Below are 23,295 nucleotides of genomic sequence, written 5' to 3'. Positions count from 1 at the left end.
TTGTCTGTGTGTCTAAGATAAAAATTAAGTACCCTTTATATATTGATTCAGAAGTCCATTTTCCAGCTCTTAGTAGGTACATTGATTGTTCAGCTCAGCACAAAAATGAGTGCTACTGCTCTACAGGAAGCTTAGGATAGGTTTGAGCACAGTTGCCTCAGATGTTGATGAGAATATCTAAAATGGCAGGAAGGAAAATGGCATCCCTGTAACCAACTGGGAGGAGGGTTTTTTCTGGGCTTTTTTAAAGGATGAACTTTGAAAGCCATAAACACTGAATCCCATGTTTGCTGAGATAAAATTGCTCTCTGTTTAGGAGTTAACATGACCATAAACCTGGTTGCTGCTTGTCACTCTCAATAGCAAGAATAATTGACTCATTCTATGTGTGGGTCGGTTACCTATAGATAAAAATGATGGCAGGCATAAATTCGATTGTGATTAGCAACAGAGGACCTCAATTTCTTATCCACATTTGGTTTAGGGTGTTGCCTTCCCACCCTCATAGGGAAAATAGTAAATTATATTAGAATTTCAGCTGGTGTATTAGTAGCACTTGCAAAAAAATGTTGCAGTTTGGAGTGCTCTATCCTTTTTCAGGATACTCCTCTAAGAGCAGCCATGTTACAATAAAAGATGTATATAATCCAATATTTTGTTCACATGGCCAGTCAGTTGCCCACGGGTAACATGACTGCAATTGCACCATCCATGTCACACTCACCAGCAACTGATGTACAGAAAAATATCGCCTCTGATACTGAAGGTAACACGTAACCATGCTGACTAAGAAATAATGATGGCCCCCTTCACTAATTTACTTAGTTCTTTTTAAAAATCCATCCAAATTAGCAGCCATCACTGCAACTACTGGCAGCAGGTTCCACAATTTTACTATACACTGTGTGAAAAAGTGTCATTTTGGTTACATAGGAAAGGCACTTAGAGAATGATGATGGGCAAAAGGATTTAAGCTTTTGCTGCAGTGGTGTGCAGAACTATTGGCGAGCTATTTGTGTTTATGGCATGCTACAAGGAACATACAAGTAGATAAGAAAGTCATGGATACATAGCAATTAGATTAGGTTTTAAAATTTAGGAAAAAAGCATCAGGCATAGCCTTCATAGAGCAGGACAGGTTGCAACTTAAGGCAGGAGAGGGAGCCAGGGAAAAGGAATTGGATGTTTAAATCCTCCCTAAGTATAAGAAAGAGCCTGCATATGGAAAGGTAATAGTGCAGGGGAAGTATTGCAAAGTGTTACTACTAATTCCCTGCCGGCTAGTTTTCTACATGAAATGAATTCTAGACAGACAGAGGGACCAAGCACACATACCATTCTACCCCCGTATAAGCCTGTGAGGGCAGAGCATGAAAGGAATGAGGTGGATGGGGGTTGCAACCTAAAATTTGGAGGGTTGAATGTCTGCCTGCCTCTTTTTACAACCACTAGACATCTCTGGGGTGGAAAACTAATCACAAGGAGAGAGAACTAAACAGGATGAGCTCCTTCAAAACACTGGATGAAGTTGGCACAAAATTGCTCCTGAAGAAAAAAAGCAAGCTGGACTTCGTTGTAGCCTTAGAAAAGGCAAAGTGAGGGACACTGTCTACCATCAAGGTACCAAGTATCAGGCTAGTTTTAACTGCAGGAGATTTTCATGAGGCCACAGAAGGAGACATTATCTGAAGCGGATGGCTAACTTTTTACCCAACAATGGGGAAACGGGGTCATCCTGATGTTGTACTACAATGCCCATCAGTAGCCATTGATGAGGCATCATGGATTTATAGTCCAAAAATAATCAGGAGGGGCAAATATTCCCCAGCTTGCAAGCCAAGCATGAAGTAGAAAGAACTTGTAAACTCTTGAGTTGCCTTTTCAGCAACAGTTTAAACAGTAGGATATTTAGCCATTCTTCAGGAAAGGCCAAAGGTTTCCAGTGAGCTTTTCCATAATATAGATTGGATAATGAGCTTGTATCAGAGGTGCACATAAGCCTACCAGATACAAAAAATAGGCTGAGAGTATACTCTTGATGTGTGGCCTGGGAAAACCAGAGCATGGTAACAACTTTCACCTTGGTGACACATTTTGCAGACGCTTGGCGATGGGGACAAAAAATTCACATGCTAGCACCATTAAACCAATTGTGCTTTCCCTAATGTTTCTGGAGCTTTATGAAGGGCAGTGTGTATTAATGCCTTGGGAACTGGAATTATTTTCTAGATGTGGCAAGCTGGATCTGCACTTACTCCATGCAGGTAGGCTAACAAAAGGAGGAGGAATCTATGCTTTCAAGCCTAATTTCCTTTCCTTCTTTCCCTTTGGCATAATGAACAGCCATGAAGGCATGTAGGTGGAAAGGTGAGCCACTCTGCCCCAGTTTCTACATTGGGTCTGCCCTAGTTGTATCTGACCATAGAGTATGCCCTTTCTATTGCTGACAGGAGAGCTATGTCCAGGTAAGAGAAGAAGGCACACTACTTCCCAGTTGAGTGGCAGCCAAGCCTGATGAACCATCCACTGTGACCCATTACAGCTGTTCCCTTTGTTTTGTTGAAGGAATCTTTTTCCGCAGCAGAAGGAAGGCATTAGGGACCAGCCCACATTCTTCCAGGGTCATAGAGTTGTCATTATACACCTGTTTAGGAAAAGTGCTGAAAATGTCATATGGTTCCACCTCTTCTCCCCTAGAAAAGAGCAGAATGATGCTTGTAATTATGAGTCAAGATAAATAGTCACATTTTTTTAACGTCTTTTATCCGGGTGTGGAATGTAAAGTACCCAAGTTCAACTCGCCCACTGAAAGTAAAATTCTACTTCAGAATCCAAATGCTTTAGAGTATACTGTTATACTCATGTATAAGTCTAAAAATGTTAGTTAAAAAACTGACCCCCAAAAAACCCAATTCAGCTTATCCATAGGTCAATGCAAGTACTGCACTTTAACTCTTATTTAAAAAGCAGTCATACCCTGGTGAAGGGAATGTCAAGGTGGAAGCAGCTGACATGAGGGCACATGATCTCACTTTATTCAATTCTCCATGCAAAGCTGCAGCCAAATGTGGAGAAGGTAAAAGAGGTCATGTAGAAGGAAAACCAAGCAGCCAGCAAGTAAGGACAAGAAATACTAGTGAAGAACTTACGTGTAGCTGAGCCAGGAACCCAAATACCTTCATGGAATCTCAATTTTCCCAGTGCCACAGATTTTTAAACACAGTTCAGCCTGCTTTGTTCCTCCCCACAATCTGGAAGTTACAACCCCAAAAGCTTTTGCTTTAGCCTCTAGGCCACAAACCTATACTATACATCCTGCTTTGCAAGCCCATCCTTCTTCCTCAGTTCTTCTACAACCTTCTCCATAATCAACTTAAACGAATGCAGTAAACCAAACCATGCATCACCCCCCCCCCCTTTCCAATTTGCTTAATAGTAAAAACCAATCTAGTTGGAAAATCTGGGGTTTAGGATAGGGAAATCAGAGAGGAGGCTCTTCCACAATGAAATGCCTTCTCTGGATCTGCCAAAATGATAGTAATTTTTACCTGCTCTGGGCAAGATGCCGCCGCAGGTCTCCAATGGTCTCTGTGAATGCCATTTTGATGACGTATGTCTTCTCCCCATTCTCTGACTTGATCCGAAGAGTTGAGACTTGGGGTTTGAAGTTTTCCTTTTTACTGTCCCCTTCCAATCTAAAAGTCAAGGGAAGCACATAGTGAGTAGACTGCTTCATTTTTTGAAGAGGAACAAGAAACCTGGGCACCCTGGCAACACAATGGGTTCCCCTGCCAACAAGCTTGGGTGAGTATCAGGTAGGAAATTCTGAGATATGACAAACCAGGATCATATAATGGACATTCAGAGGTTGTTATGAGGTAGGGGGCCCCCAATAAGAGCCAGAACAGACCTAAGAGTTCATCTAGTCCAGAGGTAGCAATTATGTGACCTACTGTGTTGCCGGTCCAGTTCATTTCTGTATGTGAAATTGTAGTTGGTGAAGAACATCCTGTCATTCACCTCAAACATCAAAATGTCTTATATTGATGCTGAAGAGATGAAAAACCTGGACATGATTTATGTCTGGAAACCATGCCCTATGAGGATCAGCTTAGGGTGCTGGGTTTGTCGTGATAGCCATGTTTAAATATTAGAAGGGATGTCGTATTGAGGATGGAGCAAGCTTGTTTTCTGCTGTTCCAGACACTAGGACAAGGAGCAATAGATTCAAACTACAAGAAAAGAGATTCTACCCAGCCATTAGGAAGAAGTTCCTGACAGTAAGAGTTGTCCGATAGTGGAACATGCTGCTTTGGAGTGTGGTGGAGTGTCCTTCTTTGGAGGTTTTTAAACAAAGGCTGGATTGGCATCTGTCAGGAGTGCTTTTATGGTGTATTCCTGCATGGCAGGGGTTGAACTAGAAGGCCCTTGTGGTCTCTTCCTATGATTCTATGAATCTAGATATTTCTGCCCAGGGAGAAGAGAGTGAAGAGGGACTATTCACAGTATATAGAAGACATCTCCAAGCTTTGTGTTCCAGACATTGGACTACAACCCTACCAAAATAATCCAGCCAACAGCCAAGGATTATGGGAGCTGCTGTCCAAAACACTTAATCCCAGTTTGGACAAGATACTGTATCTACTCTTACCATTCCCACACTGACATTATGTGGGATACTTTGCTCAAAAGCAAGGGCTACTCCACAAGTCAATTATATGCCCCTAGTGGTCCACTGCAGAATTGGAAACATTCCTCCCACTTCCATGAACAGAAGTAAACTTGTTATCTTTATATATTTGCTCATATTTAAAACCACTAATTGTGTCCCTGCAGCATGTCAAGGATGACATCACCAAGGCTACTTGTGTGAAGAAGAAATGGTAAGTTTTTCACCTTTTTTTCATTGCAGTCAGGCTGGGTGTCTCCACCAGAACCACTTCATGGCTTCGTGTTCCACCAGAGCCCTGGGACCAAAGAGAAATCTGTGCTATGATTGAACTATCATCGGAGAAATCAGAAGAGACAGTCCTGCCTATTCTATCATACATCTTTGTGATTAACAATGTGGCTTTACTAGTACTACTTAGAACAGAAGACTGGGTCCTCTTGGTTTAACTTCCAAACTCAGCACCTAAATTATCTTTTCCCAACTTGGTGCCCTTCCAGATATGCTGGACTACAATTCCCATGACTCTTACTACCACTCATAATCACCCTGCCTCTGAATTTCTATCCCCTGCTACTTGTAGGCAGCAGTATGCTTTATTTTAGACCTTGCCTGTCATATCAGTGATTTTCAAAATTGGAGATTAAAAATGAAAATAAAAACTCTCCAAAGGCAGGAATTCTAAATGCTCATCTTGTATTCTTTGATGCAAGCTAGAGGAAGACAATGTCAAACTATTTTTGAGCATTCCTTGCCTAAGAAAACATTATGAAATTCATAGTGTTACTGTAAGTCGACAGGCAACTTGAAGGCAAAGACAGACAGACTAGCAGAGAGTACCATTTCTCATGAGAAGAGCTCTAGAAAGTCAAATGGTACCAAGGACCCATGCCCATTAAAAATGGGGTATTAGCAGATTTTCTGACCAGTAAAAGTTAACATGACTCAAGTCACATTCAAACAAAACTAGAGAGGAGACTTCATCCTACCTGCAGGGTTTTTTTAATCTCTCCCCGGATATCGATCACATTCCCATCTCGGATTACCGACTTTGGAAGCTTGTTCAAAAACTGATCTAGAGTGAGCTTAGGACCTGCCATGACAAGGGATACCAAGAAAAGATGCTTTATATGGAGTATATACGGTAATTGAAGAATATTTAACCTGTGACTGCAAAAGAGAGGGCATGAATACTCCACTCGAGAGTGAGAGGCACATGGCCCTCCAGATGTTGCTGGACTGCAACTGCCATCACCCATAGCCAGAACAGCAAATGGGGAGGGGTGATGGGAGCAGCAGTCCAACAATATCTGGAACACTCTGCTCTAGGGATATAATTTTAGACTAAATTTCTTCTTGAATGTAACAATGAGTAATTTCAGCAATTTTCTGCAGTTTTTGAAGGCGATTTGCAATTTGGATCTCCTCTGCACAAAATTCACATGTGGTTGTTTTGTGCAGAAAACAGCATTTTCTACAGAGAAAACATTATTTCAATGGAGAAATATTAATTCCTGCACGGAAAATGCAAAACAACTACATATGGCTTTTGTGCAGAATAAATCCACTTGACCACAAAAATTCAGTCCATGCTCCAGTCCATGGGCTATACTGGCTAGGAATGCTAGAAGTTGTGGTCTGTCAATATCTACCCTTGAGTGAAATTTAATTTAGTTAGAATCAACCAGTGCCATTGTTTTCAGTGGGTGCATCCTGAATAAAATTAAGTCTAGGTCCAACTCATATTTATGAAAAATGTCACCAAATTACAGGTGAAAAAAAACCTAAAAGGAAAGAATAGGAACTGAATGAGTGAGAACAGGAGAACAGGGGCCTGAAACTTTTTAATGTACTGTGGCATACTTTTGAGTTTAGTCAGACCATATTTCCTCCACCTGATGCCCTTCAAATAAGTGAGACTAAAGTTATAACCTTCTCCACCAGTACAGCCATAGCCCCCATCCAGTAGGAGTCATGATCCCATTCATCTGAATACAGCAGGGTAGGAAAGGATGAATTTGAGTCTGAAAGAAAGAGGGTTTTTTTTTTTAAAGCACCCATAGCCACCATCTTACCAGGGAGCTCTTGCGTCTCCTTTATTCCACTTGGTTTCAAGTGGCCAGTGATCTGCCCCAAACCAGGAAAACTCTCTGGCACCTTCCTCTCCTGAAAGAAGATATCTCTCCTGTCAGTGACCTGTCAAAATAAACCACAGTTGCTATTCAGTGCCTTGTCTGACCCTGGACTCCAGATGTCAGTGTCAAGCTCCGGTAAAAGTAACAAATGAAAGAGAAGTCAGTCCCCAACTTCCTTCCATGGAAACCCAAAAGGAAATTACCAACAGAAATGGTTATCCCTTTGGATAAAGGAGATGAAAATGTATGATGCTGCATAACTAAAGAAAAACATCAAGGGTGAGAGTCCCACAAAAGCACATCCACTTACTACTTCTCTCTTCCAATTTCATTTGTGCTCACAGTACTGAATATTTAGAGGATTCCATAACCCATCTAGAACAACTGGGTAACCCCAGAAGGAGATCTTAGAAGGAGAACGTGACCATCTTGGTTCAGTAATTCTGGGAATTATAAAACAAAATGTAATACTTCCTAGTCCTGCTCAGACATTTGGAACAACAAGTCCTGGTCAGAAGATTGAAGTTGGTGTGCATCTGCTATTTTCCCAATCTCCATCTCCCTTCTCCCAGCATTCACCTACAGGACATGGAAGAATGTAATTTTCATCTCTGTCTCATCTACTGGTTGTTAAAATTATGTTTTGTGTAAAGCAAAAATGCAACTTTAGCTAGTCAATGGGTCTCATAAGAAGTTGATGCATGGAGATAGATTCTGGGCTTTTGTATTTTTCAGTTTATTACTGGACACTTCAGTGCTCTTCAAACGTTTTGGATTGAAATTCCCATGAACTCTGCCAATGGTTTGAAAGTTCTAGGTGTGAACAATTCTCAAAGTCTCACTCTTTACAATATTAGAAATTTTGAGACTGAAGGCAAATTTCTTTGGAGGGTAGGATTCTTCAAGCTAGTGCCCTTCAGGATGAATTGGGCTACACCTCTCACCATTCTCACTAGCACAACCCTTTCCAGCTGCTGTGCTGGTTATGCCTATGCAAGCTGCAGCCCAACACATCTGCAAAGGAGCATCAGGTCAGGTAATGTCTCGGACATGACACTCCCTTGCTGACTCCTGCTTGCATATCTGCAACAAAGCTAACTGACATTTCAAGGTTGGCAAAGACACTGTGGCCACAAAGGGAGCAGGTGTTTCCCCATAACTGCCTCGCAGGCCTGCTTGTTTAAAGGCTGGTTTGGGGAACTCTGGCCCACACTTTAAAAAAGGAAAAGAAACATTTTCTGTACTTCTGAAAATAATGATAAGAAAATATAACTCCACCATCACACCAACCCACTCTCCTGCACATACAATGTGAGTATGCCTTCTAATAACTTTTTTCCCATGACCACGATCAGTACAATAATGTATCAGCACATGCATTCTACTCAGGCCTGCGAGGCAGTTATGGGGAAACACCTGCTCCCTTTGTGGCCACAGTGTCTTTGCCAACCTTGGTTCTAGGTTAATGCTAAGTTTCAGTTATCAGTATGTGACTTCTTTATTAACTTAGTAAAACTTGCCATCACTTTAATCTTTCCAAAGGGAAATGTGGGTGGCGGTGGCTGGGAGAGTGGGAAACCTAACCAAGGGCATGAAGTTGTCACATGTCCCAAAATGACATTTTTATGACACATCTGTTTTCTTAAATTATATCTTCTATTACATGTACATTTTGAGTGTTGTATTTGCTAAACATGGTGCTGTTGATTTTTATTTTTTTTAACAAACATGTGCATCCAACATGAAATAACTACTCAGATTCTTACCCCATTCAGACTTGAAAAGCCAGTCTCTGAAAATAAACCCTTTTCTGCTAAAGTTAGCCTTTTTGTTAAAACAAACAAACCTGTTCAAATCTACTATTTTGCCTTTGTTTATTTATTTAATAGTTATTTATTTAAATATTCATATCTACCCTTTATCCAAAGATTTCAGGGCAGCTTACAATAAAATGAACTTAAAGCTATAAATAATTACAAAGTTTAAAAAGATTAAAATTTATTTGTAACATGACTTCCAATCCTTTTCTCTTGAGAGCTCTGCAGAGATGCTAGATTTTGCTTATTATACATACAGTTCTGGTTCTTTAATGTCTAACATGATATGCTAACAGGCAAGGTGAGAAACTGGAAAAAGCTACTTCAGGAGGACGTAACATTTTAGAACACCATCCAAGTGTAAAGAAAAGTCTGAGAAGAAAATGCCTCTCTTTAAAATGAAAACTGACTCACTTCCCCTTTATATCAGAGGGGAATTCCACAGGCTAGAATGCCCTTTGTTCTTTCTACCATAAGGGTGAGGACTACATCTGTCATCCCGCATCAGATGTTTAAAATGGGGATTATTCTTTATAAAAATGCGTTATCATTCAATATCTCAGGTGTTCTTTGCTCCTTGTAACCAAATTATTCTTCTAAGAGTGCTTTTCAAGTCATTCCTGACTTATGGCAACCTGAAGCTGAACCTAACACAGAATTTTCTTCGCAAGATCTGTTCAGAGTTTTGCCTTACAAATAATAAAATAATATTATAATAATGATAAGAATAATTCTAAAAATTGCTGGAGAAGTTGTCAAGGTGTAGGGTCATATATGCATATGTGGTGGCAATGTAAATATGTACAAAATTTTGGGGAGAAAGCGATAATAAAAAATATATATTATGAATATAAAAATATATAGAAGTCCGAATATAGTATTATTATCGTTATATAACTCGGAGAAATGGAAAAAAAGAAGAAAAATATCGGTAACAAATTTGATTACAGCAGCGAGATTAATGATAGCAAGATGTAGGGAAACGAAAATAACTGTAGAATTGGAGGACTGGTATAAAGAGGTATGGAAATTAGCAATGAATGATAAATTGGCATGCAAATTGAAAGTTAAAAAAGGGAATATGGAAAAGAAGTTATTTTGATGGAATTTGGAAAGAATTTATTGAGAAAGTCTTGAGGAAAGAAGATCAAAGATTACCTCCATGAGAGGAACTGAGGTTTTGGATGGAATATAAGGGTGGAAATGGCTCTGGGGAAGGGGAGCACTGAGGTGGGATATTGAAGATATTTAGATAAATTGGAACAGAATGTAGGAAATATATATACAGAATTATGCATTATATAATAATCAATAATGTATGAAATTTAATAATTTTTTTTAAAGTAGGCTTCCATGGCCGAGAGGGGATTTGAACCCTGCTCTCCTAGTGTCCTACTCCAACACTCAAACCACTATGCTAACTCTCCCTAAAGATATAACGTCCTGCAAAAAAAAAAAAATCCTCCCAGTAATGATCTTTAGCATTAATCAAGCAATAACAGCAGAAAATATAAAAGCTACTTAAAGCAAGGGTAGAAACCAAGGAGGAAACAGGCTCGGTTCCTTAAACTAAAAGCAGTCTCAGTTCCTCAGCTAGAACACTTTGTTCTCAAAGCAGAAAAGAATCTAACCTTAAAGAGAAACCAGTTCTCAGTTTTTTAAATGCTGCTCCACCCCAGGCCATATTTTTGATAAGTTATACTTCTGTAAACTAAGAATGAAGAAGAGGAAGAAGAAGAAGCCTCATGAGCATCAGCAGCCGCAGTAGGAGAGCAGAGGAGACATACCTGAAATGGGACACCATTTGGGTAACGCCTCTGCAGCTCAGAAGGGAAGTAACCATCCATGATATCTCGCAGGCATTGCTGAAACAACAAGGCAAGGTATACATGTCAAATTTCCTTCTGTGATGGCTAAACGCCTACTGTAAGCAGGCAGGAGGATGCACACTTTCCTACCAAGGGTCAGAGCTATAATGGAAACAGTTTTTATTCTGGTCCCAAGCTGTAATGGTGTTTAAAAGGAATGCACCGACACTATGAACTGGGCTCAGAAAAGACAGCCAGCACATTTCTTTCAGAATTTATGTGAAATGGCTCATTTGCTCAAATCAGACAGAATCCAAATGATCGAATTCTGAACTAGTTGACGCCTCTGAACCATCTTAATGGGCAGCCTTAAGCAAAAGAACAATTGTTGTTGTTGTCATCGTTGTGTGCCTTCAAGTAGTTTTCGACTTATGGTGAGTAAGGCAGACTATCGTGGGGTTTTCTTGGCAAATTTCTTCGGAGGAGGTTTGCCATTGCTATCTGCTGAGGCTGAGAGAGTGTGATTTGCCCAAGGTCACTAAGTGGGTTTCCACAGCTGAGCTGGGATTTGAAGTCCAGAGTCAAAGTCCAACACTCAAACCACTATGCCACACTGGCTCATAAGAAAAATACGGTAATCCAATTGCAAGTCAACAGTGCCAAATTAACCCTGTTCAGTAAAGATCACATCTGATGAACAAGATAACATGATACAAAGCATTCCAAATGCAAACCACTGAGACAATATGGGTTTCCTGTGACTATGCTGGCTCCAAGAATGCCCCTACACACAGCCTGCACACTTGTTATTGCAAACTCATCCAGAACTGCTTGTACCAACCTCTCAAGAGACAGCATTCACTTGCCCACAATGCCTTCCTCTTATCAAAATTCAGTTTGGGTATCTCAGTCCTCATTCTGCCCAGAGAGACAGCAATTTAGGACCTCTCCAGTCCCACTTGAGATGAAATCAAACAACATAGCTGGATGGTACCAGCAGCTTACATGACCTCACTCAGACCTTCACAGAACACTGGGGATATGATGGAACCTTTTAGGACTCAACAGCACAGCTGTTATGGGATCAAGCCAACCTCTTCCAGTGCTGCTTTCTGAAATCAATCCATCAGGTATGAACAATGTATCTCCAACCCACAAAGCTAGTCCAGTAAGATACTAGGATCAAAGATAACACCAGCCACTGAGAGGCCAAGAAGAATAAATGTAGTCATACCATCCCTGTCTCAATCCCCCCACCCAAAAAAAGTCATCTGTTAGAACAACCAACATTTCAATGCCCAAACTCTGTAAACCCAGATGGAAATAGATGTAGATAAATAGATGTAGACAGTGACGAACTCCTTTTCCTCCTCCATAGCAGACCACATCTTTCTATACCCCTGATGCCATAATGGTGAATATTTCCCCACGCTGCCAACATGACTGTGGAAATATCGGGAATAATCACATCAAGATACATGGAAAGTTATACTACACATTAAAAAGAAAAGAAAAGGCATCGCTGGGTGCTGGACACTGAATACCAAATACAGTATTCTAGAGACTATCAAATTGAGACTATCAAGTTTGAAAACAGTTCCCAGAAAAGAATTTCAAAGATAAATTAAGTGTTACCATGCATCAGGTATGGGGTTGAAGTTGAAAATTGGACAGGCATTTGCTGCCTTGAGTTCCACCACTGAAAAAAAGTGGAATAGCTATATAATCAAAACATACCACACCTACTCAGACAATGCAAGTTTTGAGACTGTGTAAATGGAATATAGTGTATACCTCCTTAAAGGTAAAATCCACCTTGCCCTGAACTGGGAAGCTCTAGTCAATGGAATGAAACTTTTCTCCTACAAGAGTGGAGACTTTAGCTTCTTTTAAACCATAAAAACTAGCATCTTTTTAGAAACAAAACCTTAAGCTTTGTTCAATCATCTACGAGGAAGAAGCCTATATACCACAGGTTCACTGAATATTTTTTTCTTGCTTAAAAATTATAGCTACAAAATAGCTATAGAATACTGCTTCTAAAATTTCCAGGCCAGCTCTGAAATGTGTGTGTCACTGCAAACTATATTCCTGGAGAATGAATAATGGCATGCAAAACTCCAGAATTTGCATATGGTGAAGAGTCCAGATAATTTGTTCATTGTGTCTGAGGAGCTGCAACAAGCACACATGACAAAACCAGCACCCACACAAGTCAGTCTTATGGAATGGACCTGAAAAGGCTACAGAAGCAATGTGCAGGGCTCTGGAATGGTCTCAAAATTCTAGGAAGCCAAAAAAAAACCTGGGTTCCTTCTTGCTTTGCATTACTTCCTTTTCAACCTGTAAATCATTTACAGAATAATGACCACAATAAACAGGATAGTGGCAGTCCCTCGATCATATTTAAACAAAGAAGAGCCCAAAGCATGTAGAAAGAAAGGGAACTGAGTGGAGGGCATGGATTGTCTAACCAAAAGGGTGCATTAAGCCCTTCCATACACACTGCTTTCCTTCTTTGCAGCCTATCTCATGAAGAGTTAGTTATAAACCTGGCTTTTCTCCCAGTACCAGAGCCATCATGGACAGAAAAGTGCCTAGAAAGTGTGGTTTTATGGGGCAGTAAGCTACAGAAGGATGATTGACTATCATTAAAAAACCAAACAAACCTAGACTCCTCATGCATACATAGGATAACCAGTAAGTCATCTGTGTTCAGTGATCCCGAGTAAGTAGTTTTACTCAAAATAAAAAAGGGAAATATCTTGCAGGATCCAACCAAGGTCTACAAAAAGTCAAGAGGCAGACAACTTCCTTGTGTTGTCACAGTGGATCCCCCCCCCCAAGCCGCTACCAACAACAATAAATCATCACTACAGACCATTTTCTTAAAATAGAAAACTGCTGCAAGGAATAGGAAAGATGGCTCAATTATATGGTACAAAAGCCAGCCTGTTGACACTTTCTTCTGAACTCAGTTTGTCAGAGAAGATTGTACCTCTGACCAACATGGAACAATGCAGTTCCACAGAAACCTGACTTCTCTATTTAGGACTATTAGTATACATTCTTGGCCTTTAACCAGATTTCTTAAAAGAAACTTGCAAAATGCCAAGCTCTGACTAAAGGAATGAGTATTTTTGATCTCTTTGTTAGCAGAAAGTATGGAATTTGTAACACCAGGACTTCCACAAAAGGTCTCCCTTCTAATGTTTACTGGTGGGGACGCCTACTCTTCAGCAATTCATTTTCATTTGAGCAAAGCAGATGGGGCTTCTGCCCCAATCGCTTTGGGACTGCAGTGATCGGATGCCAAAATCCTGAAGCTGCCCGCAGCCACAGTCCCGAATCAGCCAGCAGCTTCGGGCTGCATTAGCTGACCTCAGAGGGGCTTCCAGCTGCTTCAGGGGCATGCATCATATAAACACCATGCCTCCGAAGTGGCTGGAAGCTGCTTTATTTGACCCATGTGCTTCGGGCCTTTGAAAACACATCCATACCTGTGTGGAAGGCTCCTCATATGACCGGAAGGGTCCGTTGAACATGACAATCCCGTTCTGATAGAAGGTAAGGGGGATTGAGTCCAGCTGTTTCAGCCTAGCACCCGCAGATGTGTGTTCAATTTGGGACATGCCATCCCCAGCCAAAACATTTAAATCTTTCAGGTTTTCAAAAATCAAATCAAAATTGATTGGGGTTCTTGAAGGGATGGCATCACCTACAGCAAAGAAACAAGTAAGTACTAAGAGTGAGAAAATGACCAAACAACCCCCAAATCCTATAACTTAACTCCAAACTCCTTTCTTATATCAAGGGAATGCAAGAAAAACAGTTCCATTGCTTTTGAGATTCAACCCTACCTAGACTTTGGATCTGGGGTCCCTGTAGAAGATGAGCAAGGAGAGCCGAACTTGGCAACAGACTTCCTGAGAAGGCTTCAACTTTGCCAACCAGAGGATTGAAAATCTCCACACTATTTGCCTGGGTTTTTGGCTGGTTCTTGGACTATCCTCCCATCCTTGCTATACCTTCAACATGAGTTCAGGAGATGGCATGCCAAGCAGGAGCTTCATGACCATGAGTTGTGAGTCTGGCTATCAGTGGTAGACTCACTAGGATGGACTCAATCATCAGTGGTGAGTCCATTCCAGCCAACTGAAGAGGAAGGGGAAATGTGAAATCAATGCTAAAAGCTATGGTCCCAGGTTTCCCTGAACTGAGGAAACAGATAACATTAAACTAATGTCAACAGGACTTGTCAAGAGGACTACATTTTTTTTATATCCTGAGCTCCAGATGTGGGGTTGTTCCACAGTGGTATATTTCAACATATTGAACAAGTGTCTTGGAAATTGTAACAGGCATGTGGGCTTTTTGTCATTCATAACTGCCTTTCAATGCTAAAATCTAAAAGTCTAAATAATTTTCAAAACAGGAATGAGGCAAGAAGGGATTTGCACAATCTTCCTGGATACTTTTAGTGATTTTTTTATGATGTTTTCCTGAGTGCTGTTTCATTGGTGGCTATATGGGGGAAAAACAGCTTTTATAGAGGCTGTCATTTGAAAACATTATTCTGAAACCTGGGAGCACCTGTTTGTATTATTTCTTACATGATTCTTGGTTATGATTATTTGAATGGTCATTTAATGGGAGGAATGATGTATTAGATCCGATCACTATATATGGCCTTTTAAGGAGTTTTGTAAGGAAATTACAAGATTCTTCTCCAAAGAACTCACACTCTATATTTCAAGTTACAAAAAAACCACAAGCAGGGAGGACATGGAAAGGCTTAAGTAAATAATAATTTGTATTAATAATGTATCTAAAATGGGGGTAGTCACTTGTTCCAGCCAACCTGGCTTCCAAAAACCTTTCAGTGGGTGAATTCTTTCTTCTTTTGGTGACTCCAGTTCTTCTGGAGAATCTGTTTCTTCTCCAACCCAGATCAACCCATAGTCATTCAGAAACCGCTGTGGAGAGAGAAATGGGGACAATTTAGCAATTATGGGGAAAGGCAACAATATGAAGTTAGGAAATAAGGGTAATTAAGATTTTGAGATGGAATATGAAAAATAAAGTTGTGTGATGAGCCCAACCCAGGCAACAGCATGATGAACACTGGGTGAGAAAGGCAAATGAGGTACTTGAGGCTCTGAGATGGAACACAAAGAAAAATTTTCCCAAGTAAGGTTTTATTTTAGTTCTGTAACTCATTTATTTATTTATTTAACTTACATCCTGTCTTCTATGTAATGAATTTCAAGGCAGCTCAGGGCAGCATTGGGTTCCTCATTCTCTAGCTATTCTCATAACAACCTTCAGTGGTAGCTGAGACTTAAGAGAACATGAGTTTCATGGCTTAAACTAGAAACCAGTTTTCCCAAGTCCTATTCCACAAGCAGTTCAAAATAGGGGTGGAAAAAGTGTTCGCCTGAAATTGACTTAGTTTCAGATTTAGAGTATTGAGCGAACTTGAGCCCAAACGGAACACAGAGCCTTCCAAACCTGACCTTCAAAATTGAAGGGTCAAATATACCTCTTTTCTTCCTTTCTCTTTAAAAGCAGAAGCAAGAAACAAAAGGAAGTTTCCCTTTCCCTTTGACTGTTGGCTAGCATTAGAAAGATGGATGCAGTAGCTTCTCAGAGGTCAGTTTGTTCAAGGGCCAGGTTCAGGTCAAAGGGCTCTTACCTATTCTTCAAACAGCTCAGCTTCCTAAAGAAAGAATGAACCTCTGGTCACTTTCACTAACCTTACCTCCATCTCCCAGATCTGATAATGTAGCTGAAGGCATAACTCTTCCAGTTCCTTGGTTCTACATGACTGTGAAGCTTTGTGAGGGGATAAAGAAGAGGTTTAAGATTTTTCATATTACTTAAATAACAAACTACATAAAAATCAGACATAGCTCTGTCTCTGTTATCAGTTAATGTTGTGACTCAAAATGGAAAAGAATAAAGTTGGATTTCACCTTTGGACAGTCATCTCTCAGATGTACAGTATCACACAGAAGCCTAGCCGAATGCAGTCATTACAGCCATAAAACTTCCTACAGGTTCATCTCACCATGTATGGTAAGATTCCAATACAATCTCTCCACACGTTCATGTCTGAAGGATGGCTTTCAGTTACACATCCTCATTTCTAGCAAGACATGGCCCCTGCATATTGCTGAAGGTAGAAAGACATAATAAAGGGAAGTATGGTACAGTTTTACCTTTTCCTTCCTGAATCTCTTCCTCAAGCTCTTTGATCTTCTTATCCTGCAGATCCGAAAGCAAAAGACAAAAAGATGATCAAGTGCTAAATTCAGACGCAACATTATAATCAGCAGCAGCTGATCAGACTATTTTTACTTATTGGACACACACTAGTACATATCTGTTCTGTCCTTAGGCACACCAAGTGTCTTCAGGAATCAACCTTTGGGTAGAGTGAATGTGATTTACTCCATAATATGGTTCACCTTTCGCTATGCACACATTCAGTTGAGATTATCACACGGGGAATAAGAAATGAGAGAAAAACACAATGCTCCTGTCATGACTGCATGATCGTGTGAAGATTTTCACACAATGTTATGCTCATCCCATACATCTCCCATTAACAACCTGGAATGCTCCTGTAACTTCTTATTCACCAGGAATCCCCGTGAATAGCTTGCCGATAGCACTTCATTTGCTCTATTGCAAATATCCGTAAGCCAGTAACGCATTGTTCGCGCTATCACAGAGCAATCTCAGACCTTTTCCCAGAGTGCATTTAGGTATAGGTGATTCATTTTCATTGTTAGGATTGGTTTTGGAGTGGATTTCTATGTTATTTCAAGGTGTAGGGCACAATTTTCTTTGAACTGTATAAAAATAATGTTCTGAAATATATCAATTTTATCTTATTCTGTTTGGGATGTAACCATGCTTTTCAAACATGCACAGTTGTGCCAAAACGGCACATGCATGAAATGTTCAATATCCTACACTTCATAATATTTTTTATCTCCTGTGTTTTTCTATATTTTAGCAGCAAAGATATTTTGATTTTCCCTGGTTTCAAATTCATCTTGTGCTTAATACTGTTATAGCGCTGCAGATTTTTATTTTTGCTCTTTTTTAACTGCTTGTTTGTTCTTATCTGGTTAGTTTTGACTTGCTGGATTTTACTGTACTTTCACAGACATCATGTGACTATGTTCATTTTTCTCTTTTATTCTGTCAGCTACCAGAAGATTTTGTTGTTGTTATATATGTAGTGTTAGTGAATAATGCATACCAAAACCATCAAAAGAAACTTAAACACAGATCTGCTTTCAGCTATCATTGATCTGAACTGTTTCCACAAAAACTAAATGTGGTTAAGTCTAGCATTTTCACCCTGTGCTGGATTGCTTGTGCTTGGTGCTTGACTTTCTGTTCCAAGGAAGCAATCTTCTGCATCATGGAGGTCATCAGTTCCATGTCACTGGGAGCAGCTGGTAAAGAATGAAAGTAATCCATCACAAGAGCAATTCAGATTCAAACACATATTTGAGCTATTAGTTTCACAATGACACATTGTGCTCCCTGAAAAAAAGACAAGATGCCAGAAGGCTTGGTATGCTGGGTTCTCTATATTGGCTTTCTGTCCAGCTTCTTGGGAGAAAGAACCAGTTTTTGGCTCACCAGTGGGAGAAGACTATGTATGTGTGCACACATGAATCTCTTATATTTAAAGAAGTCAAGACTTCTTTAATAGTATATACTAATACATACTATACTATATAGACCAATATACTAATAGTCTTTGACATTGCTAATGAGACACCCTGGAATCCACTGGATTCTTTGTGCCTCCACCAGAACTGATACTCTGCAGCAGCAACAGCTCTCTATAGCGTATAAGGGTGCCAGAGTATCCTTGCAAACCATAAAATCCTTCAAGATTCTAAATGTCTTTGCTTTTCCAGAAGTGACAGGAAAGAAAGAAGCAGCTACAGTCTCCGTGGTATGGATGGTGAGGATACGACAGCTGAATCTCTAACAGCTAGGCACCATGGCAGTCTTAAAATGGGGTGTAAAGGCCAAATGCAGCCCACAGGCCATGTAATGACCACCCTGATGTGAGACTGCGAATGGGATTTGGGATTTCTTCAATCTTACATATGGGGTCAAATTTCAAAAGGAGCTCTGACCTCCACACCATCCACTCATATGAAGATGAACATTCTCCCTAGAAAAGCAACACTATTATCCTTCCATATTTTGTGGGTCATGCACATGTTGAGTAGAGCAGTGCTTCTTAGGCTATCTGCTGTAGGAGATCATTACTTTCTCCCTCAATACGTCAAGGACCTGTACCATATTTGTGCCACTGGCTACAACTATTTCTTTTCTTCTTGGAAATTCACCAGGGACCACCCCTTTGAGTAGCACTTGAGCAGTGAATATGACAGCAGCAGAACCAGAAGAGTTTGTGGAATCACATTGTTTAACATTTTATGATCTGCACCTATTTTTCTTTTCCATCAAAAACGTTTTCAAAGGTGGGAAGTGGAGGAAGGCCGTGTACATCTCTTCATTTGAATGTGGCTGTATGTTTATGCTGGAAAGAAGGAAGTAGGTTTATAGGGAATGTGTAAGTCCTCAGAATTTGGTTCAGCAATGAGCACGTGCATCCCTCCATCTGATAGACTAATGTGATAATAGTTTCCTTGGCCTAGTAGAGCAAAATAACCATCTTCATAAGCAATAGTCTTCAAAGTCTGAGTCAATCAATTCCACATTCAAAGTATGTCACACAAACCAATAATTAAAAGCTAGTCCCTGCCTAATAGAATTGTTGACTCCTTTTTAAAACTGATCTCTTCCTGGTGTCAGCATCAATAGCAGTTTTCCACTTAGCATGGGTGACTGCTACTCTAGAGCAATAGGCATAAATATCCCATTCATTATATACTTGCTTGGGTTCTACCTTGTATGCTTTCATATGTAACTCCTTTATCACGAGGGCTAGAAACATATGTTTTCATTCCAATACTTAAAACTGAGGTTACTGGAGGGGTCTGAATTCTGTGGCAGACTATTCTTGTATATTCTTGTATGAGGACTGTCTAAAGACAAAGACCCCTCAAAAGAAGGAAACACAGTACATAACCTCCGAGTTGTCTACATGTCTGAAACATGCATTTCACATTACCCAGAGAAATAACCTTATCTCCAACTCTTCCACTCATAGCAAATATACCTGAATTGCTTGAAGTTCCGTTTGAACAGGAAGGCAAACTGACTGGAATCTGAGCACCTGGCCCTAGGATTTCATCCATCATAGCAATTTCATCCTCTGTGAAGCAAAGGGGATTGTCTCTTGTTATGCTGATGGTGATGAGAAGATGTTTGGGAGGGAGCCTTAGCATTTAGAAAAACTGGATGTGGTGGAGATTTTAAAAATAACAGACCCATACATATCTTACCCACCCCACAACCACAGAACTAACAGCATGAAGCAGAGCTGAGTTCCCTTTAGAACACATTTCTTGGCTGGGCTTGGCTTTTATAGTCGCACACTTTCAGAATCATTCTGTGACTGTATAAAGGAATCAGCTTTAGGGTTGCCATAAGTTGGAAACAACTTGAAGACACACAACAAAAATTTATATGCTTATTGTAGGAAAGGGTGAAAAAAATATTAAGAAAATATTACAAACCACAATTCAGTTGCAGGCCTTCCTGACCTAAAAAAGAGTTTATGATTTCCAATCAGTGAAAAGTGATTACAGATAATTTACACAAAAATTTCTATATTGTAACATACTAATCCCAGAATTTTACTGTGTATCTTAATCTTAACATTTTAAAACTGAGTTTGGTCTTTGACTGGTTTGTATCTTATAATGACTGTTCAACACATGTCTAACTTAGGCGTGTTACAGACCGCCATATAAGTACAAGATGAGCACGTACTAGGGTTAGGAAGGGGCAGTGCTTCCGCACCCCCCTAACGCTAGTACGCGCTCTGCGCGCACAAAATGGCGGCAGCCGTTCCACACAGCCGCTGCCATCAATACGTCACGACCGCGCCGCCTCCAAACGAGGCGGCGCGGTTGTGACGTATTGAGGCCGCGCCGTGGCGCATAGTGTGCCCTTTGTGCGACCCCGGAAGGAGCTCCATTTCGGAGCTCCTTCCTGCTTTATGTTGCTGGGCGCAGCCTTCAGACAGCTGAGCCTAACGATGCAAGGGAGAAAGGGGCCAAGCGGGGTGTCCTTGGGGCTTGAATCCCCAAGGACACCCTTTTCCAGGCTGCTGGGGAGCGGCCTTTTGCCGCTTCCCCGCAGCCTGCAAAGCGGCGGATCAGGGCCTCGGAGGCTGCCAGTCTGGCAGCTGAGGCCCCGATCACCAGGGAAAGGGGCGGGTGCAGGCTGTAACCCACCTTAGCAAGGCAGAACTGTTGAATTAAGAGGACTGATAAACTCAGTAAGTGCAGTCACAAGTATCTAAACTTCAGTATATTCCTGGGTTGTAAACCACAGCTTCGTTCCATGCTACATCTGCCTGGCTGATAAACACAGTAATCTCTTATCTTTGATCAGTGACTGGATAGGAAATCCACATAAGATAGGGATTCTCAATGCCTGTTATATAGCATAAAATACAATTAACTAATGCACACACACAAAGGGATTATAAGGGTTTATCTCTTACCATTCCGGGTACGCTCTTTGTGGTGTATGGTCCTTTCTCTGAAATCCAGAAGAAATCAGGAAATATTTTTTGTTATTATCTGAAGTTTTTATATACAGTACTGCACTTTATCACAGGGCCACAGGGCAGCACAGAAGAAAATCAATTTGAACAGTTTAAACAAACTAAATTAAACAATGTGAAAGACTAAAACAGGTTTTTAAGGTTAAATCAGTTCAAAACCATTTTCATGTACATTTTGGAAAAAAAATAATTTGGTCCAAAAGGCTTTAATAAAGAACCATGAAGATGCCAGCCATAGGTGCAGGCAAAACGTCAGGAATGAATTCTTCTAGAACATGGCTACATAGTCCTAAAAACTAACCATGTTTTACTTGATGATGTTATGAAGCTAACATAAACACCAAGCAAACCAGGGGGCTACAGCTGAGAAGACTCTTTCCTATGTCTTCACACATTATGTTGCATCTACTGGTGAAGAACAGAAGAGAGACTTTATAACAGACCTTAGTCTTCAGGCAAGTATAGATTAAGAGAGATGTTTATTCATGTAACAAAGTCCCAAGTCATTAAGAGATTAGAATATCATCACAGGGATCAAGAATTTGGACCACAAGCATACTGGCAAAGAGTGCCATTTAAGACCAGTGTTATATGGGATCTATATGCTATTTCAGTCATCAAAATATCTATTGCATTTCACAGACGCTGCAGCTTCCAAGTAATCTTCAAGGGCAACTGCACAAAGAATGCATTACAGTAGTCTAATCTGGAAGTTACAAATCCATGAAGTACTGTGGCTTAGGTTACTGCTACTAGGAAAAGTCACTACAGTAGTAAAGCAGTTGAAACTGGGTCCAAGCACTCTGACACTCTTTCCTCCCAGTCTGGGACCCATGATAGCTAATATATTACTAGTTTTTCGATTTATTTTAATTATTATTAGTTAATTCATTTCTATACTCCATTCTACATTTAATGACAACCTAGTATATTTGAAACACAACAATTACCTCCAACATTAAGTGAACAAGTCTTTTGGTTTGCTGGTAATGTGAGTACACATAATGAAAATATTCACAAAGAAATAAAGTCAGTGATGACAATTGCCTTTGTTAGTGACTTCAAACTACAGTGTGGCTAAAAACTAACTGCCCCCTAATTCAATTCAGAGGTTGGAAAAAATACATTTTGGATGATGATGAAGAAGATGATGATGATGATCATCATCTTTATTTATTTATACCTGCCTTTTCCCCAGAACTGAGATTCAAGGCAACACAACTCCTCCTGTCAGCATGGCACAGTTTACGTGCAGACTAGCTATTTAGGCTATGAGATACTGGGAGCTGTAGTCCAATAAAGTACGCTTTCAAAGTTCTGACGGGTTTCAACTGAGATGCAATTTCTACTATGCAGTGGGCTGAAAACTAGAATGGACATGAAAGTAAACTTGATAAACAAAGGCAAGATCCTCAACAAGTCATTATAGGTTTGGAGCCAAAAGGTACAGCCTTCTGCTGCTGCTACCAGAGATCTGGATGATTGTGTGAACAAGCCCTCACTTACCCAGGTTTTTGCAACTGAAGTGGCATTCTACGAATCTTCCCCAGAGAGGAGAGAGGCGATGTCATGGTTTATCTTTTATCAGTTTCATACACTAAAGATGCAAGAAGACAAAATGTATTGCAATTTGTGGTTAACATGTGAAGCTTGGAACTGTATTAACTACACAAGGAGAACAATGCTAATTTTTGGAGATGTGAAACACTGAACTCTAAAAATAAGCCCCGCTGAGACTCCTTTTGAGTAAATGTGGCTGAGCTTCCACATTGGGTGCATCTACACTGTAGAAATAATGCAGTTTGACACCACTTTAACTGTCACGGCTCCCGGCATTTGTCATTTGGTCAGGCACCAGCACACTTAAGCAGAGACAGCTTGTAAAACTACAAGTTCCAGGATTCCATAGGATGGCGCTACAGCACTTAAAAGTGGTGCCAACTTGCGTTATTTCTTCAGGGTAGAATCAGGTGCACCCTTACGGTGCATCTACACACAGCTTTAAGTGCTGTAGCACCATCCTATGGAATGCTGGGATTTGTAATTACAGTACTGTATATAAAATCTTTGCCTTTTCTGCCACAGCATTCTAGTGCCACAACAAACTACAAATCCCAGCATCCCA

At 40.4% G+C, this 23,295-nt stretch overlaps 1 protein-coding gene across 2 annotated transcripts in view; it reads right to left on the bottom strand.

Moving 5' to 3' along the window:
• Positions 1–27: 27 nt before the first annotated feature.
• UBXN11 (UBX domain protein 11) overlaps positions 28–23,295 on the bottom strand; it is a 29,868-nt gene continuing 6,600 nt past the window's right edge. The window contains exons 2-16 of one of the 2 annotated variants that reach the window (XM_042440430.1): positions 22,677–22,767; positions 21,108–21,145; positions 20,113–20,139; positions 19,653–19,748; positions 17,804–17,901; positions 16,651–16,696; positions 16,191–16,264; positions 15,291–15,405; positions 13,930–14,147; positions 10,409–10,486; positions 6,745–6,865; positions 5,659–5,762; positions 4,897–4,967; positions 3,549–3,695; positions 28–2,693 (exon numbers count right to left, since the gene is read on the bottom strand). In XM_042440430.1, coding sequence (XP_042296364.1) covers positions 2,537–2,693; positions 3,549–3,695; positions 4,897–4,967; positions 5,659–5,762; positions 6,745–6,865; positions 10,409–10,486; positions 13,930–14,147; positions 15,291–15,405; positions 16,191–16,264; positions 16,651–16,696; positions 17,804–17,901; positions 19,653–19,748; positions 20,113–20,139; positions 21,108–21,145; positions 22,677–22,741 — 1,455 coding nt within the window. In that variant the 5' untranslated portion in view covers positions 22,742–22,767 and the 3' untranslated portion in view covers positions 28–2,536. The remainder of the gene's footprint in view (positions 2,694–3,548; positions 3,696–4,896; positions 4,968–5,658; positions 5,763–6,744; positions 6,866–10,408; positions 10,487–13,929; positions 14,148–15,290; positions 15,406–16,190; positions 16,265–16,650; positions 16,697–17,803; positions 17,902–19,652; positions 19,749–20,112; positions 20,140–21,107; positions 21,146–22,676; positions 22,768–23,295) is intronic. The other variant, XM_042440432.1, reaches the window with a different exon arrangement.

The sequence above is a fragment of the Sceloporus undulatus genome, chromosome 9 (genome assembly GCF_019175285.1).
Source record: "Sceloporus undulatus isolate JIND9_A2432 ecotype Alabama chromosome 9, SceUnd_v1.1, whole genome shotgun sequence".
Taxonomy (NCBI): Eukaryota; Metazoa; Chordata; class Lepidosauria; order Squamata; family Phrynosomatidae; genus Sceloporus; species Sceloporus undulatus.
This window is presented reverse-complemented; position numbering and strand designations above follow the sequence as displayed.